This window comes from Salvelinus alpinus, chromosome 6 (genome assembly GCF_045679555.1).
Source record: "Salvelinus alpinus chromosome 6, SLU_Salpinus.1, whole genome shotgun sequence".
In the NCBI taxonomy this organism is placed as follows: Eukaryota; Metazoa; Chordata; class Actinopteri; order Salmoniformes; family Salmonidae; genus Salvelinus; species Salvelinus alpinus.
In genome coordinates, this window is record NC_092091.1 from 62,359,352 (window position 1) to 62,374,047 (window position 14,696).

At 42.4% G+C, this 14,696-nt stretch overlaps 1 protein-coding gene across 1 annotated transcript in view; it reads right to left on the reverse strand.

Moving 5' to 3' along the window:
• Nucleotides 1-1,453: 1,453 nt before the first annotated feature.
• LOC139577670 (uncharacterized) overlaps nucleotides 1,454-14,696 on the reverse strand; it is a 50,285-nt gene continuing 37,042 nt past the window's right edge. Inside the window, exons 5-7 of the mRNA XM_071404830.1 lie at nucleotides 4,447-4,558; nucleotides 4,074-4,201; nucleotides 1,454-2,895 (exon numbers count right to left, since the gene is read on the reverse strand). Of these exons, the coding sequence (XP_071260931.1) occupies nucleotides 2,023-2,895; nucleotides 4,074-4,201; nucleotides 4,447-4,558 (1,113 nt within the window). The 3' untranslated portion in view covers nucleotides 1,454-2,022. The remainder of the gene's footprint in view (nucleotides 2,896-4,073; nucleotides 4,202-4,446; nucleotides 4,559-14,696) is intronic.

Here is a 14,696-nt window from a genome sequence, read left to right on the forward strand (position 1 = left end):
TGGTGTTGATGTGAGCCATGACCAACCTTTCAAAGCATTTCACAGCTACAGATTTGTGCTAGTCATTTAGACAAGTTATCTTGGCGTTCTTGGGCACAGGAACTAAAGTGGCCTGCTTGAAACATGTTGGTATTACAGAGTGGGTCAGGAAGAGGTTGAATATGTTAGACACTTGCCAGCTGGTCAGCGTATGCTCTGACTACGCGTCCTGGTAATCCGTATGGCCCTGCGGCCATGTGAATGTTAACCTGTTTAAAGGTCTTACTCACATCAGCTACAGAGAGCTTGATCACACAGTCATCTGGAATAGCTGGTGCTCACGCATGGTTCACTGTTGCTTTCCTCGAAGCGAGCAAAGAAGGCATTTAGCTCGTCTGGAAGGCTCGACTCACTGGATAGTTTGTGGCTGGGTTTCCCTTTGTAATCCGTGATAGTTTGCAAGCCCTGCCACATCCGTGCGGATTTTGCCTGAAATCCATGGCTTCTGGTTGGGATATGTACGTATGGTCACAATGTCATCAATGCACTTATGATTGATGTGGTTAACTCCTCAAAGCCATAAGATGAGTCCCAGAACATATTCCAGTCTGTACTAGCAAAACAATCCTGTAGTTTACCATCCACAGGAAGTACCAGTGACTCGTATTGAGCGTGTCATTGGTACTTCCTGTTTGAGTTTTTGCTTGTAAGCAGGAATCAGGAGAATAGAGTTATGGTCAGATTTGCCAAATGGAGGACGAGGGAGATCTTTGGATGCGTGCCTGTGTTGTGGAGTAAAAGCGATCTAGTGTTTTCGCCTCTAGTTGCACAGGTGACATGCTGGTAGAAATTAGGTGAAACGGATTTCAGTTTTCCTGCATTAAAAACACTGGCCACGAGGAGTGCTGCCTCTGGATGAGTATTTCCTTCTTAGCTTATGGCCCTACACAGGTCATTGAGTCCGGTCTTAATGCCAGCATGGTAAATAGTATGGTCTACAGTTTATGAGGTATTCTAACTCAGGCAAGCAGAACCTTTGAAGCTTCATTAATATTAAAGATTACGTACCAGCTGTTGTTAACAAAGAGACACACCACCCCCCTTGAGCTTACTCAATACTGCCTTTCTGTCCTGCTGATGCATAAGAAAAGCAGCCAGATGCATATTATCCATGTCCTTGTTCAGCCAAGTTTCAGAGAAACATAGGATATTACAGTTCTCCAGGTCCCGTTGATAGGATAGTCTCGAACGAAGCTCATCCAGTTTGTTCTGCAGTGATTGTACATGAACAATTTCTTGTCATTCAGCTCAAAAAAGTCACTTTCTGTCCTCTTCTTCCATGGGCAAACATGTATGGAAAGTTTTATTTAAATCAACAGGGATGCAGCAACAGTAATTTAATAAAAATGTATTTACCCATGAGCATTTCAATGGCAAAGAGAGGTTCAGGGAAATAAATGATAAATATATTTAGTTATTTTCATGAAATAAACAAACAGTGATTTATTAGGCATGATTTAAAAATACAATTAAAGAGACTGCTATTTGGGGGCTTTAAAGTACAGTACTGCTTATTACATTACACATCAAATGTCCTTTTCACAATCAGTATCTTTCAAGCTCAGAGCACTATAAGCCAAGGAAACTAAGGCCAATTTTAAATCTAAACGGTCAACAAGCAAATACAAAATCAACAAGATTTATTCTAATTTATTAACAGATTTGATCACTTAATTATAGTACATAAAGGAACAGGTACCACCTGATTATGCCAAATAATGTTGCGAGGGACATTATATTTGTTATGAATAGAACATAGGCAAAACCAAATTGAGAGGGGGAATATAATGTTGCTCTTCAATAACATGACAGTGTTTTGGCTATGCTAGCACCCAAAACACCAAGTCTGCATATCTGAGAATGTGAGTGTACACAGATGCTCAACTGAGGGACTTAGTAACCCAAGACACTTCACATGATAAATATAATGTCAGCTAAAGAATGGTTCCCAGATATCCCCTGTATAATACTCAAGCCACAGTGCTACAATTTCTCCCCATTGTGGACACTCCTATGTCTGGTAAGGTTAGTCAGGAAGGAGAAGCTCTTGTAACATAGTTTGCACTTGAAGGGCTTCTCCTTGGTGTGAACGGTCTGATGCATCTTCACATAATTCGACTGAGCAAAGCGCTTCCCACATGTGGGGCAGGCGTATGGCTTGTCGGCATCCCCCCTAATGCTCCGCCTCCCACGTTGTGACCCAATGACACCAGGCAAGGTAGAAGCAGGAGCCACCACCCTCAGGTGGTTAGTCTTTGAGCTCCCCCCTCTAGCCATTGTTTGGGTGTTGATGGGATTTTGTGCTGTGTTGGTAGGGTAACCATGAAGTAGCTGAGGAAGGCTAGACCCAGGCCCAGGCCTTTTATGAACCCAGTCACTAGATATTAGACGAGACCCTGAAAGAGAAGACAAACGTCCTGTTAGATTCCCGTCAGGGGAGTCTCCCTCCACTCTCTCGGAAGGCTGAAGCCCAGGGTGTCTTGCTCTGTTCATCATGGATACTGTGGAGTTTGTATCATAGGAACAGGAGGGTCTATCTCTATCAGCCCCATGCCCTGCTCCATCCCTGCACTGAGACTGTGAAGAGAAGGGTCTGGGCTGCAGACTGGAGCCTCTCTGATGACCACCATGTCTGAGGTTGTTCAGTCCACCTGTCCGCTGGTTGTGTTCTGTGTGGTGCTGGTGGAGGAGTCTCTGTCCCTCACGGTTGGTTCCTGGATCCGACTCAGGAAGAAAGAGCGACGGCTCCTGATCCATGATCCTGATCCGGGGCCAGAGTTTGTGACCAGCCACCTCAGAGGTCCAGTCTCTCCCACCAGCAACACTGGATATTAACAAGTCCTCGTGGACTGCAGACTGTAAACACAAATGGAAGAGAAAATCATAAAAGTTTATATAAGAAACTTTTTGCTGTACATACAAATATGACAAGATATTCTAAAATATTAACCACAGTCAATGGAGGTATGGGGGATATAACCAGGTTGGGGGAGTATAGGGGATATGACCGGGTAGGGTTTGGGGAGACTTTGGAAAAAGTTCAACATTACATGAAAATGCTTTTCAATAATGAAGCATTTTTACAGACACCATCACACTATCATCTACTCTGCCTCATCTTACTCATTCCTTCCTCAGTTCTCATCCAGTTCTCTACTACATCCAAAACCAACAGAATTAACTACAAACCAACTAACTAGTACTATGTTACATTAAACTATACATGGGCTGTGTGCATTTTCTGGTGGTGTATCCTGAGGTAGGTCCTCTCTGAGAACCTCTTCTAGCAGTGTGTACAGGTGAACGGCCTCTCTCCCATGTGGATCATCAGGTGCATCTTCAACTGGTGGGAGAACCTCTTCTCATACTGGGGGCAGCTGTAGGGTTTCTACCGTGTGGACACTCTGGTGTCTCTTCAGGCAGGACGAGTCGAAAAAACAGGCCCAGCACAGGCGGCAGCCCTACAATTTCTCACCGTGTGCATCATCTGGTGGATCTCCACCTGTTTGGGGAAACTGAAAGCTTTCCCACAGAATGAACACTGTAAGAGCTTCTCTTTGCCACCGGATCTGCTGATAGCATTACTACTACTGTCATTTGTGAATGGGCTTGTGTAGCCATTTAGTGTTGAGGCACTGGCATTATCTGAGGTCTGGTTAAACATTAGGAGAGTGTGAGGAGGACAAAGGCCAGGGAGTGTCTGTTGTCACAGGGTCCCTGTTCCAGTTGATAGATCCTATAGAAGGCAGGCTGAAGGCAGCACCTGTTAGGGGGTTAACCTGAGGCGCCATCAGTCTGTCTGAATCACAACTATAGGAGCAGGATGTCGCATTGCTAGGCGAGTCTGTGTCTGTTCTCATACAGACACCTCCCCGTCCCCGCAGACCAAATCTACGCCTCACCCTGGTCTCAGCCAGTATGTTGTCATGGAGACTAAGCTTGGTTGCTGTTTTGTGTTCGACTGTCTGTTTCTGGTTGTGGTTAACAATGTTGTTCCCCAGCCCAGAGTTGAGGATGCTATCCTATCCACTGACCTCCAATATGTCGCCTCTGGTCCTGGCCTGCTCAGTGATGTTGTCCCCTGGGCCCTTGGCTGTACCCGTCTTGGTCTGGGAATCCAAGATGGCCGCAGAGTCTCCTCTGTTTGCCTCCAGCCAACCACCTGCAGGAAGACGTTACAAAATAGACTTTACAAACATGGCAGAGAACTCATATACCAATGGAGTTCTTTGAGTCAATTACCTGATCAAGTTCATACATTATAATGTGTGTTTTAGTATGTAAACATAAGTTGTATTGATTTCATTTTATCAATGAAAAAAATTAAGAAAGAATAATAGCCAGGTGCATCACTACTCCCATTGAAGATGTATTACTGTATGTAGGTTATATGTATTTCTCCCTTACCTTGCTCCCCCATCTTTAGTCCACTCAGCAGATCAATGCTCTCTGGACCGTCCTTTATTGTCTCTTCTTTGACAAGCAGCAGATCAAGCTTCACATCCTCCATGTCTACTGCCTGTAAGACATACAGCGTGAGATGATGTTGGATGAAAAAATCTCATATGAGCACCCTGCTATGGAGCATATTCTGATGGGTCAGTGAAGGATTGCTATGAGTACTATGCAAACATGTTAGTTCATTTGATACTATGAGAGCTTCATCTGGGTGGACTGAGCTCTGCCAACACTGCTCACCCAGTTCCCGCTTAAGCCATTGCATCCAGCAAATTGAAGGAGATCTGTCGAATGCGCAGTCTGCTCTGATCTCATGTGGATGGCCTAGGACCTGGCAAAGTCTCAGGTCACTCATCAAATAGCTGCAGATGATCCTATGCCAGTTAGCCCTTATGTAAATGAACTGAATACCCCCTCTAAATCTCGTAGGGGGGTAATGCACCTAAATGTGCGTAGTATGATTTAAAAAATGGGCACAATTGACATTTGTATACAAAACTATGGGCACAATTGACATTTGTATACAAAACTATGGGCACAATTGACATTTGTATACAGAACTAGTGTCCTAACATTCTGGTTCTCTCGGAAACATGGTTAAATGGTTCTGTCTCTGAAAAAGAGATTAAATACATTATAATAATTTTCTTCAAATGTGACGGATTACAGAAAGGGGGGGAGTGGCTTCAGAAAGTACTCTTATTCCACATTTTACTGTGTTTCAGCCTGCATTCAAAATGGAGTAAATAGAGTTTCTTTCACCCATATACACACACACACAATACCCCATAATGACAAAGTGAAAACATGTTTTTTGAAATTTTTGCAGATTTATTGAAAATGAAATACAGAAATATCTACTTTACATAAGTATTCACACCGAGTCAACATTTTGTAGAAGCACCATCGAGCACAGCTCTGAATCTTTCTGGGTAAGTCTCATAGAGCTTTCCACACCTGGATTGTGCAACATTTGCCCATTATTCTTTTCAAAATTCTACAAGCTCTGTCAAATTGGTTGTTGTACATTGCTAGACAATCAATTTCAGGTCTTGGCATATATTTAAGTAGATTAGTCAAAACTGTAACTTGGCCACTCAGGAACATTCACTGTCTTCTTGTTAAGCAACTCCAGTGTACATATGGCCTTGTGTTTCAGGTTATTGTCCTGCTGAAAGGTGAATTCATCTCCCAGTGTCTAGTGGAAAGCAGACTGAACCAGGTTTTCCTCTCGGATTTTGCCTGGGCTTAGCTTCATTCCATTTTATTTTATCCTGAAAAAATCCCCAGTCCTTGCCAATTACAAACATACCCATAACATGATGCAGCCACCACTATGCTTGAAAATATGAGAGTGGTACTCAGTAATGTGTTGTATTGGATTTATCCCAAACATAACACTTTGTATTCAGGACAAAAAGTGAATTGCTTTGCCACATTTTTTTAACAGTTTTACTTTTGTGCCTTTTTGCAAACAGGATGCATGTTTTGGACCACTTTTATTAGGTACAGGACTCTTTATTCTCCCTCTGTCAATTATGTTAGTATTGTGGAGTAACTACAATGTTGATCCATCCTGTGTTTTCTCCTAACACAGACATTAAACTCTGTAACTGTTTTAAAGTCACCATTGGCCTCATGGTGAAATCCCTGAGGGGTTTCCTTTCTCTCAGGCAACTGAGTTAGGAAGGACGCACGTACCTTTGTTGTGACTGGGTGCATTGATACACCATCCAAAGTGTAATGAATAACTTCACCATGCTCAAAGGGATATTCAATACCTGCTTCTGTTTTTACCCATCTACCTATAGGTGCCCATCTTTCCGAAAAAGAGTTAAAACCTCCCTGGTCTTTGTGTTTGAAATTCACAACGTGACCGAGGGACCTTACAGATAATTGTATGTGTGGGATACAGAGATGAGGTAGTCATTCAAAAAATCATGCAACTTATTATGTTACTTGTTAAGCACATTTTTACTTCTGAACTTATTTAGGCTTGCCATAAAAAAAGGGGTTGAATATTTATTTACTCAAGACATTTCAGCTTTTAATGAATTAGTAAACATTTCGAAAAGCATAATTCCACTGACATGGGGTAGGCCAGTGACCAAAAAATCTAAATGTAATCCATTTTAAATTCATGCTGTAACTCAACAAAATATGGAACAAGTCAAGGGGTGTGAATACTTTCTGAAGGCACTGTATGTAAAATATAATTTCATGGCGTCCCATTTAAAAAATATATTTCTATTCCCAAGAAATGTAAGCTCCTGGTTGTAATTGTGTCCATAACCCAGAATACACATGTATTTGTTGCTGTGATTTACCCCTTGCTGCCATGGCGGATGCTATTGGTGCTATATCTGAGTGTTGACCCTTTTCCCCCGGCCTCAGATCAATTAAAGAATACAGTGCCTTCGGAAAGTATTCAGACCCCTTGACTTTTTCCACATTTTGCTTTGTTAAAGCCTTTGTCTAAAATGGATTTCAGCAATCTACACACAAAACCCCATAATGACAAATCAAAAAAAGATTATTTGAAATTTTTGCAAATGTATAAAAAAATACAAAACATACCTTATTTACAGTTTAAGTCGGAAGTTTACATACACTTAGGTTGGAGTCATTAAAACTCGTTTTTCAACCACTTCACAAATTTCTTGCTAACAAACTATAGTTTTGGCAGGTCGGTTAGGACATCTTCTTTGTGCATGACACAAGTAATTTTTCCAACAATTGTTTACAGACAGATTAATTCACTATCACAATTCCAGTGGGTCAGAAGTTTACATACACTAAATTGACTGTGCCTTTAAACAGCTTGGGAAATTTCAGAAAATGACGTCATGGCTTTAGAAGCTTCTGATAGGCTAATTGACATAATTTGAGTCAATTGGAGGTGTACTTGTGGATGTATTTCAAGGCCTACCTTCAAACTCAGTGCCTCTTTGCTTGACATCATGGGAAAATCAGCCAAGTCCTCAGGGAAAAAAAATGGTAGACCTCCACAAGTCTGGTTCATCCTTGGGAGCAATTTCCAAACGACTGAAGGTACCACGTTGATCTGTACAAACAATAGTACGCAAGTATAAACACCATGGGACCACGCAGCCGTTATACCGCTCAGGAAGGAGACGCATTCTGCCTCCTAGAGATGAACGTACTTTGGTGTGAAAAGTGCAAATCAATCCCAGAACAACAGCAAAGGACCTTGTGAAGATGTTGGAGGAAACGGGTACAAAAGTATCTATGTCCACAGTAAAACGAGTCCTATATCGACATAACCTGAAAGGCCGCTCAGCAAGGAAGAAGTCACTGCTCCATACCCACCATAAAAAAGCCAGACTACGGTTTGCAACAGCAAATGGAGACAAAGATCGTACTTTTTGGAGAAATGTCCTCTGGTCTGATGAAACAAAAATATGACTTTTTGGCCATAATGACCATCGTTATGTTTGGAGGAAAAAGGGGGAGGCTTGCAAGCCGAAGAACACCATCCCAACCGTGAAGCACGGGGGTGGCAGCATGTTGTGGGGGTGCTTTGCTGCAGGAGGGACTGGTGCACTTCACAAAATAGATGGCATCATGAGGGGGGGGGAAATTATGTGGATATATTGAAGCAACATCTCAAGTCATCAGTCAGGAAGTTAAAGCTTGGTCGCAAATCGATTTTCCAAATGGACAATGACCCCAAGAATACTTCCAAAGTTGTGGCAAAATGGCTTAAGGACAACAAAGTCAAGGTATTGGAGTGGCCATCACAAAGCTCTGACCTCAATCCTATAGAAAATTTGTGGGCAGAACTGAAAAAGCGTATGCGAGCAAGGAGGCCTACAAACCTGACTCGGTTACACCAGCTCTGTCAGAAGGAATGGGCCAAAATTCACCCAACTTATTGTGGGAAGCTTGTGGAAGGCTACCCTTGAACGTTTGACCCAAGTTAAACAATTTAAAGGCAATGCTACCAAATACTAATTGAGTGTATGTAAACTTCTGACCCACTGGGAATGTGATGAAAGAAATAAAAGCTGAAATAAATCATTCTCTCTACTATTATTCTGACATTTCACCATGTTAAAATAAAGTGGTGATCCTAACTGACCTGACAGGTAATTTTTACTCGGATTAAATATCAGGAATTGTGAAAACTGAGTTTAAATGTATTTGGCTAAGGTGTATGTAAACGTCCGACTTCAACTGTACCTAAGTATTCAGACCCTTTGCTATGAGACTTGAAATATAGCTCAGGTGCATCCTGTTTACATTGATCATCCTTGCGATGTTTCTACAACTTGATTGGAGTCCACCGGTGGTAAATTCAATTGATTGAATATGATTGGGAAAGGCACACACTTGTCTATTTAAGGTCCCACAGTTGACAGTGTATGTCAGAGCACAAACCAAGCCATGAGGTCGAAGGAATTGTCCGTAGAGCTCCGAGACAAGATTGTGTCGAGGCACAGATCTGAGGAAGGGTACCAAAAAATGTCTTCAGCATTGAATGTCCCCAAGAACACAGTGGCCTCCATCATGATTAAATGGAAGAAGTTTGGAACCACCAAGACTCTTCCTAAAGCTGGCCTCTTGGCCAAACTTAGCAATCGGGGGAGAAGGGCCTTGGTCAGGGAGGTGACCAAGAACCCGACGGTCACTCTGACAGAGCTCTAGAGTTCCTTTGTGGATACGTGAACCTTCCAGAAGGACAACCATCTCTGCAGCACTCCACCAATCAGGCCTTTAGGGGAGAGTGACCAGACAGAAACACTCCTCAGTAAAAGACACATGACAGCCTGCTCGTGAAGCATGGTGGTGGCAGCATCATGCTGTGGGGGATGTTTTTCAGAGGCAGGGACTGGGAGACTAGTCAGGATCGAGGGAAAGATGAACGGAGCAAAGTACAGAGAGATCCTTGATTAAAACCTTCTCCAGAGCGCTCAGGACCTCAGGCTGGGGCGAAGGTTCACCTTCCAACAGGACAATGACTCTAAGCACACAGCCAAGACAATGCACAAGTGGCTTCGGGACAAGTCTCTGAATGTCCTTGAGTGGCCCAGCCAGAGCCCGGACTTCAACCCCATCGAACATCGCTGGAGAGACCTGAAAATAACTGCAACAACGCTTCCCATCCAACCTGACAGAGCTTGAGAGGATCTGCATAGAAGAATGGGAGAAACTCCCCAAATACAGGTGTGCCAAGCTTGTAGGGTCATACCCAAGAAGACTCGAGGCTGTATCGCTGCCAAAGGTGCTTCAACAAAGTAATAACTAAAGGGTCTGAATACGTATGTAAATGTGATAGTTTTTTATTTGTAATAGATTTGCGAAAATGTCTAAAAACCAGTTATTGCTTTGTCACTATGGGGTGTTGTGTGTAGATTGAGGGAAAAAAACGATTTCATCAATTTTTGAATAAGGCTTTAATGTAACAAAATTTGGAAAAAGTCAAGGTGTCTAAATACTTTACGAATGCACTGTATGCATTGATTTTAATCTGTCTCAATTGATCTCAAAACCCACACAGGTAAATGTCTTACTAATAACCCCCATAAATATTTGTCTAGTGGAGTATTTGCATATGATCTCAGTGATCATTGTCCCATAGTATGTATGTATTTGAGATACCAAACAGCAAAATACTAATCCTCATTTAATAAAAAATATGTATTTAAAAAAAGTTTCCTCCTTAAGGGTTTTTACATGACATGTTCTACTCTGATTTAGCCACTGTCTCCTGTATTCCTGACCCTGAGTTGGCTCTAGAAAATGTATCCTCCATATTTATTCCTCTGGCAAATAAACACGCCCCTTTTAAACAATTCAGAGTCAAAGATAGAAAACCAAGGGTTAGATCTTCGGAGCTATCTGAGCTCCTTCAGACGAGAAATCAGGCCCGGTCCAAAGCAAGGAAAACTGACTCTGTAGTGAACGGTGAGAAACAGATGCACTCTCTCTGACTCTGCTGGTGATTTTGAACAGTAACAGTAAATGCATTGAAGTGTAGAAATTCCTCTTCCCTGCCTAAGCAAGTTCTGTCTGACTCTGGCTAACTGATAAGAATGAGATAAGTGATGCTTTTAAACATAATTTTACCTTGGCAGACTTATTATTTGAGATAAACTGTGGTTTAATTGACACTGGTCAGTCAATCGACTGTTCTCCCCTCTGCCGGACTCTAGCTAACTCGACGGTTAACCAGTCAACTTCTAGTGAATCTTTTTGTTTTCATTTCACCAATTTACTACCTGTTATGTGCTAGATGCCTTGCTTAAAGGGACATTTAAAAAATTGTCAACTTTATATTCATCATCTCCAGCACCACCATCAACATACAGTCGTGGCCAAAAGTTTTGAGAATGACACAAATATTAATTTCCACAAAGTTTGCTGCTTCAGTGTCTTTAGATATTTTTGTCAGATGTTACTATGGAATACTGAAGTATAATTACAAGCATTTCATAAGTGTCAAAGGCTTTTATTGACAATTACATGAAGTTGATACAAAGAGTCAATATTTGCAGTGTTGACCCTTCTTTTTCAAGACCTCTGCAATCCACCCTGGCATGCTGTCAATTAACTTCTGTGCCACATCCTGACTGATGACAGCCCATTCTTGCATAATCAATGCTTGGAGTTTGTCAGAATTTGTGGGGTTTTGTTTGTCCACCCGCCTCTTGAGGATTGACCACAAGTTCTCAATGGGATTAAGGTCTGGGGAGTTTCCTGGCCATGGACACAAAATATCGATGTTTTGTTCCCCGAGCCACTTAGTTATCACTTTTGCCGTATGGCAAGGTGCTCCATCATGCTGGAAAAAGGCATTGTTCGTCACCAAACTGTTCCTGGATGGTTGGGAGAAGTTGCTCTCGGAGGATGTGTTGGTACCATTCTTTATTCATGGCTGTGTTCTTAGTCAAAATTGTGAGTGAGCCCACTCCCTTGGCTGAGAAGCAACACCACACATGAATGGTCTCAGGATGTTTTACTGTTGGCATGACACAGGACTGATGGTAGCGCTCACCTTGTCTTCTCCGGACAAGCTTTTTTCCGGATGCCCCAAACAATCGGAAAGGGGATTCATCAGAGAAAATGACTTTACCCCAGTCCTCAGCAGTCCAATCCCTGTACCTTTTGCAGAATATCAGTCTGTCCCTGATGTTTTTCCTGGAGAGAAGTGGCTTCTTTGCTGCAATTCTTGACACCAGGCCATCCTCCAAAAGTCTTCGCCTCACTGTGCGTGCAGATGCACTCACACCTGCCTGCTGCCATTCCTGAGCAAGCTCTGTACTGGGGGTGCCCCGATCCCGCAGCTGAATCAACTTTAGGAGATGGTCCTGGCATTTGCTGGACTTTCTTGGGCGCCCTGAAGCCTTCTTCACAACAATTGAACCGGTCTCCTTGAAGTTCTTGATGATCTGATCGATGGTTGATGTAGGTAAAATCTTACTGGCAGCAATATCCTTGCCTGTGAAGACCTTTTTGTGCAAAGCAATGTTGACGGTATATGTTTCCTTGCAGGTAACCATGATTGACAGAGGAAGAACAATGATTCCAAGCACCACCCTCCTTTTGAAGCTTCCAGTCTGTTATTCGAACTCAATCAGCATGACAGAGTGGTCTCCAGCCTTGTCCTCATCTACACTCACACCTGTGTTAAGAGAATCACTGACATGATGTCAGCTGGTCCTTTTGTGCCAGGGCTGAAATGCAGTGGAAATGTTTTTTGGGGATTCAGTTCATTTGCATGGCAAAGAGGGACTTTGCAATTAATTGCAGTTCATCTGATCACTCTTCATAACATTGTAGAGTATATGCAAATTGCCATCATACAAACTGAGGTAGCAGACTTTGTGAAAATTAATATTTGTGTCATTCTCAAAACTTTTGGCCACGACTGTACACTACATGACCAAAAGTGGACACCTGCTCGTCGAACATTGCATTCCAAAATCATGGGCATTAATATGGAATTGGTCCCCCTTTGCTGCTATAACAGCCTCCACTCTTCTGGGAAGGCTTTCCACTAGATGTTGGAACATTGCTGCGGGGACTTGCTTCCATTAAGAAACAAGAGCATTAGTGACGTTGGGCACTGATGTGGTGCGACTAGTCCTGGCTTGCAGTCGGCATTCCAATTCATCCCAAAGGTGTTTGATGGGGTTCAGGTCAGGGCTCTGTGCAGGCCAGTCAAGATCTTCCACACCGATCTCAATAAACCCTTTCTGTATGAACCTCGCTTTGTGCACGGGGCATTGTCATGCTGAAACAGAAAAGGGCTTTCCCCAAACTGTTGCTACATAGTTGGAAGCACAGAATCGTTGAATGTCTTTGTATGCTGTAGCATTAAGATTTCCCTTCCCTGGAACTAAAGAGCCTAAACCATTATTCCTCTTCCGCCCAACTTTACAGTTGGCACTATGCATTGGGGCAGGTAGTGTTCTCCTGGCATCGTAAAAACCCAGATTCGTCCGTCAGACTGCCAGATGGTGAAGCGTAATTACGCCAGAGAACGCATTTCCACTGCTTCAAAGTACAATGGCGGCGAGCTTTACACCACTCCAGCCGACGCTTGGCATTGCGCATGGTGATCTTAGGCTTGTGTGCGGCTGCTCGGCCATGGAAACCCATTTCATGAAGCTCCCGACGAACAGTTATTGTGATGACGTTGCCCCAGAGGCAGTTTGGACGTCGGTAGTGCAACCGAGGACAGAGAATTTTTACGCGTTACGCGCTTCAGCACTCTGCGGTCCTGTTCTGTGAGCTTTTGTGGCCTACCACTTCTAGTCGGAGAACTGAATACTGACAAATTCTTAAACTACATTGGAGGAGGCTTATGGTCGTGAAATTAGCATTACATTCTCTGGCAACAGCTCTGTTGGACAGTCCTGCAGTCAGCATGCCAATTGTACACTCCCTCAACTTGTGGCATTGTGTTTTGTGACAAAACTGCACATTTTAGAGTGTCCTTTTATAGTCCCCAACACAAGTTGCACCTGTGTAATGATCATCCTGTTTAATCAGCTTCTTGATATGCCACACCTGTCAGGTGGATGGATTATCTTGGCAAAGGAGAAATTATCACTAACAGGGATGTAAACAAATTTGTGCACAACATTTGAGAGAAATAAGCTTTTTGTGCATATGGAACATTTCTGGGATCTTTTATTTCAGCTCATGAAAAATGGGACCTACACTTTACATGTTGCATTTATATTTTTGTTCAGTATAACTGGTTTAAAAATTACTTGACAAATAGACCCGCAGGGGTCTATTCTGGGTCCTATACTTTTTACTGTTTACATTAACAATATTGTTGCAGGTTACAGAAAATGTATACTGTTGTGTATGCTATTGCCCCCACGATTGACCAGGCTTTATCTGAACTGCAGTCGGTCTTTATTGTATTACCAAAAAACTTTATTGACCTGAAATTAGTATTGAATGCAGGTAAAACTAAGCATATGTTGTTCTCTAGAGCGCATAAAAATAACTAATGTACTTTGGACGGTGTCCATATTGATTGTGTCCCTGCCTACAAATGTCTGGACATCTGGATAGCTGAAAAGCTGTCTTTTAAAAATAATATGGAGAAGTTGAGAATAAAAATAGGCTTCTTCTAAAGAAATAGATTATGCCTCTCGCTAAATAGTAGACAGCAAATTATTCAGTCTATGGCGACATCATCTACATGAACGCAGCTGCCACTTCATTAAAGCTGTTAGATGCTGTTATCATAGTGCTTTAATACGGGCGTCAGATTTAGTACTCATCAAAGCAATCTCTATCAGAAAGTTGGTTGGCCCTCTGATGTCACATAGGTTGATACATTTTCATTTATAAAGCCCTTTTACAAAAACTCCCACTGTACCTAACATTATTGCTAAACTTTAGACTTATGAGTTACTACACCCGGTGCCAGGGTTGGCTAACTCCGGGAATTCCTTTGGTCTCTAAGTTAGGTTAATCAGCTTTTAGTTGTCTTGCATCGTATATGTGGAACAATCTTCCAAATGTTCTTACATTTATACTTTGGTGCCTCTAGGGCAATTCAGAAGGCTGATTGAGGACCTTGTTACTGATTAATGTGTTTGTTTTTTATGACTTTTCTTTCTGGTTACATTTTGGATTTATATTTTGTTGTGTGTATTTTCTCTAATTTCTGTAATTCAGGGCTCATCTGTAAAAGAGACCTTGGTCTCAGT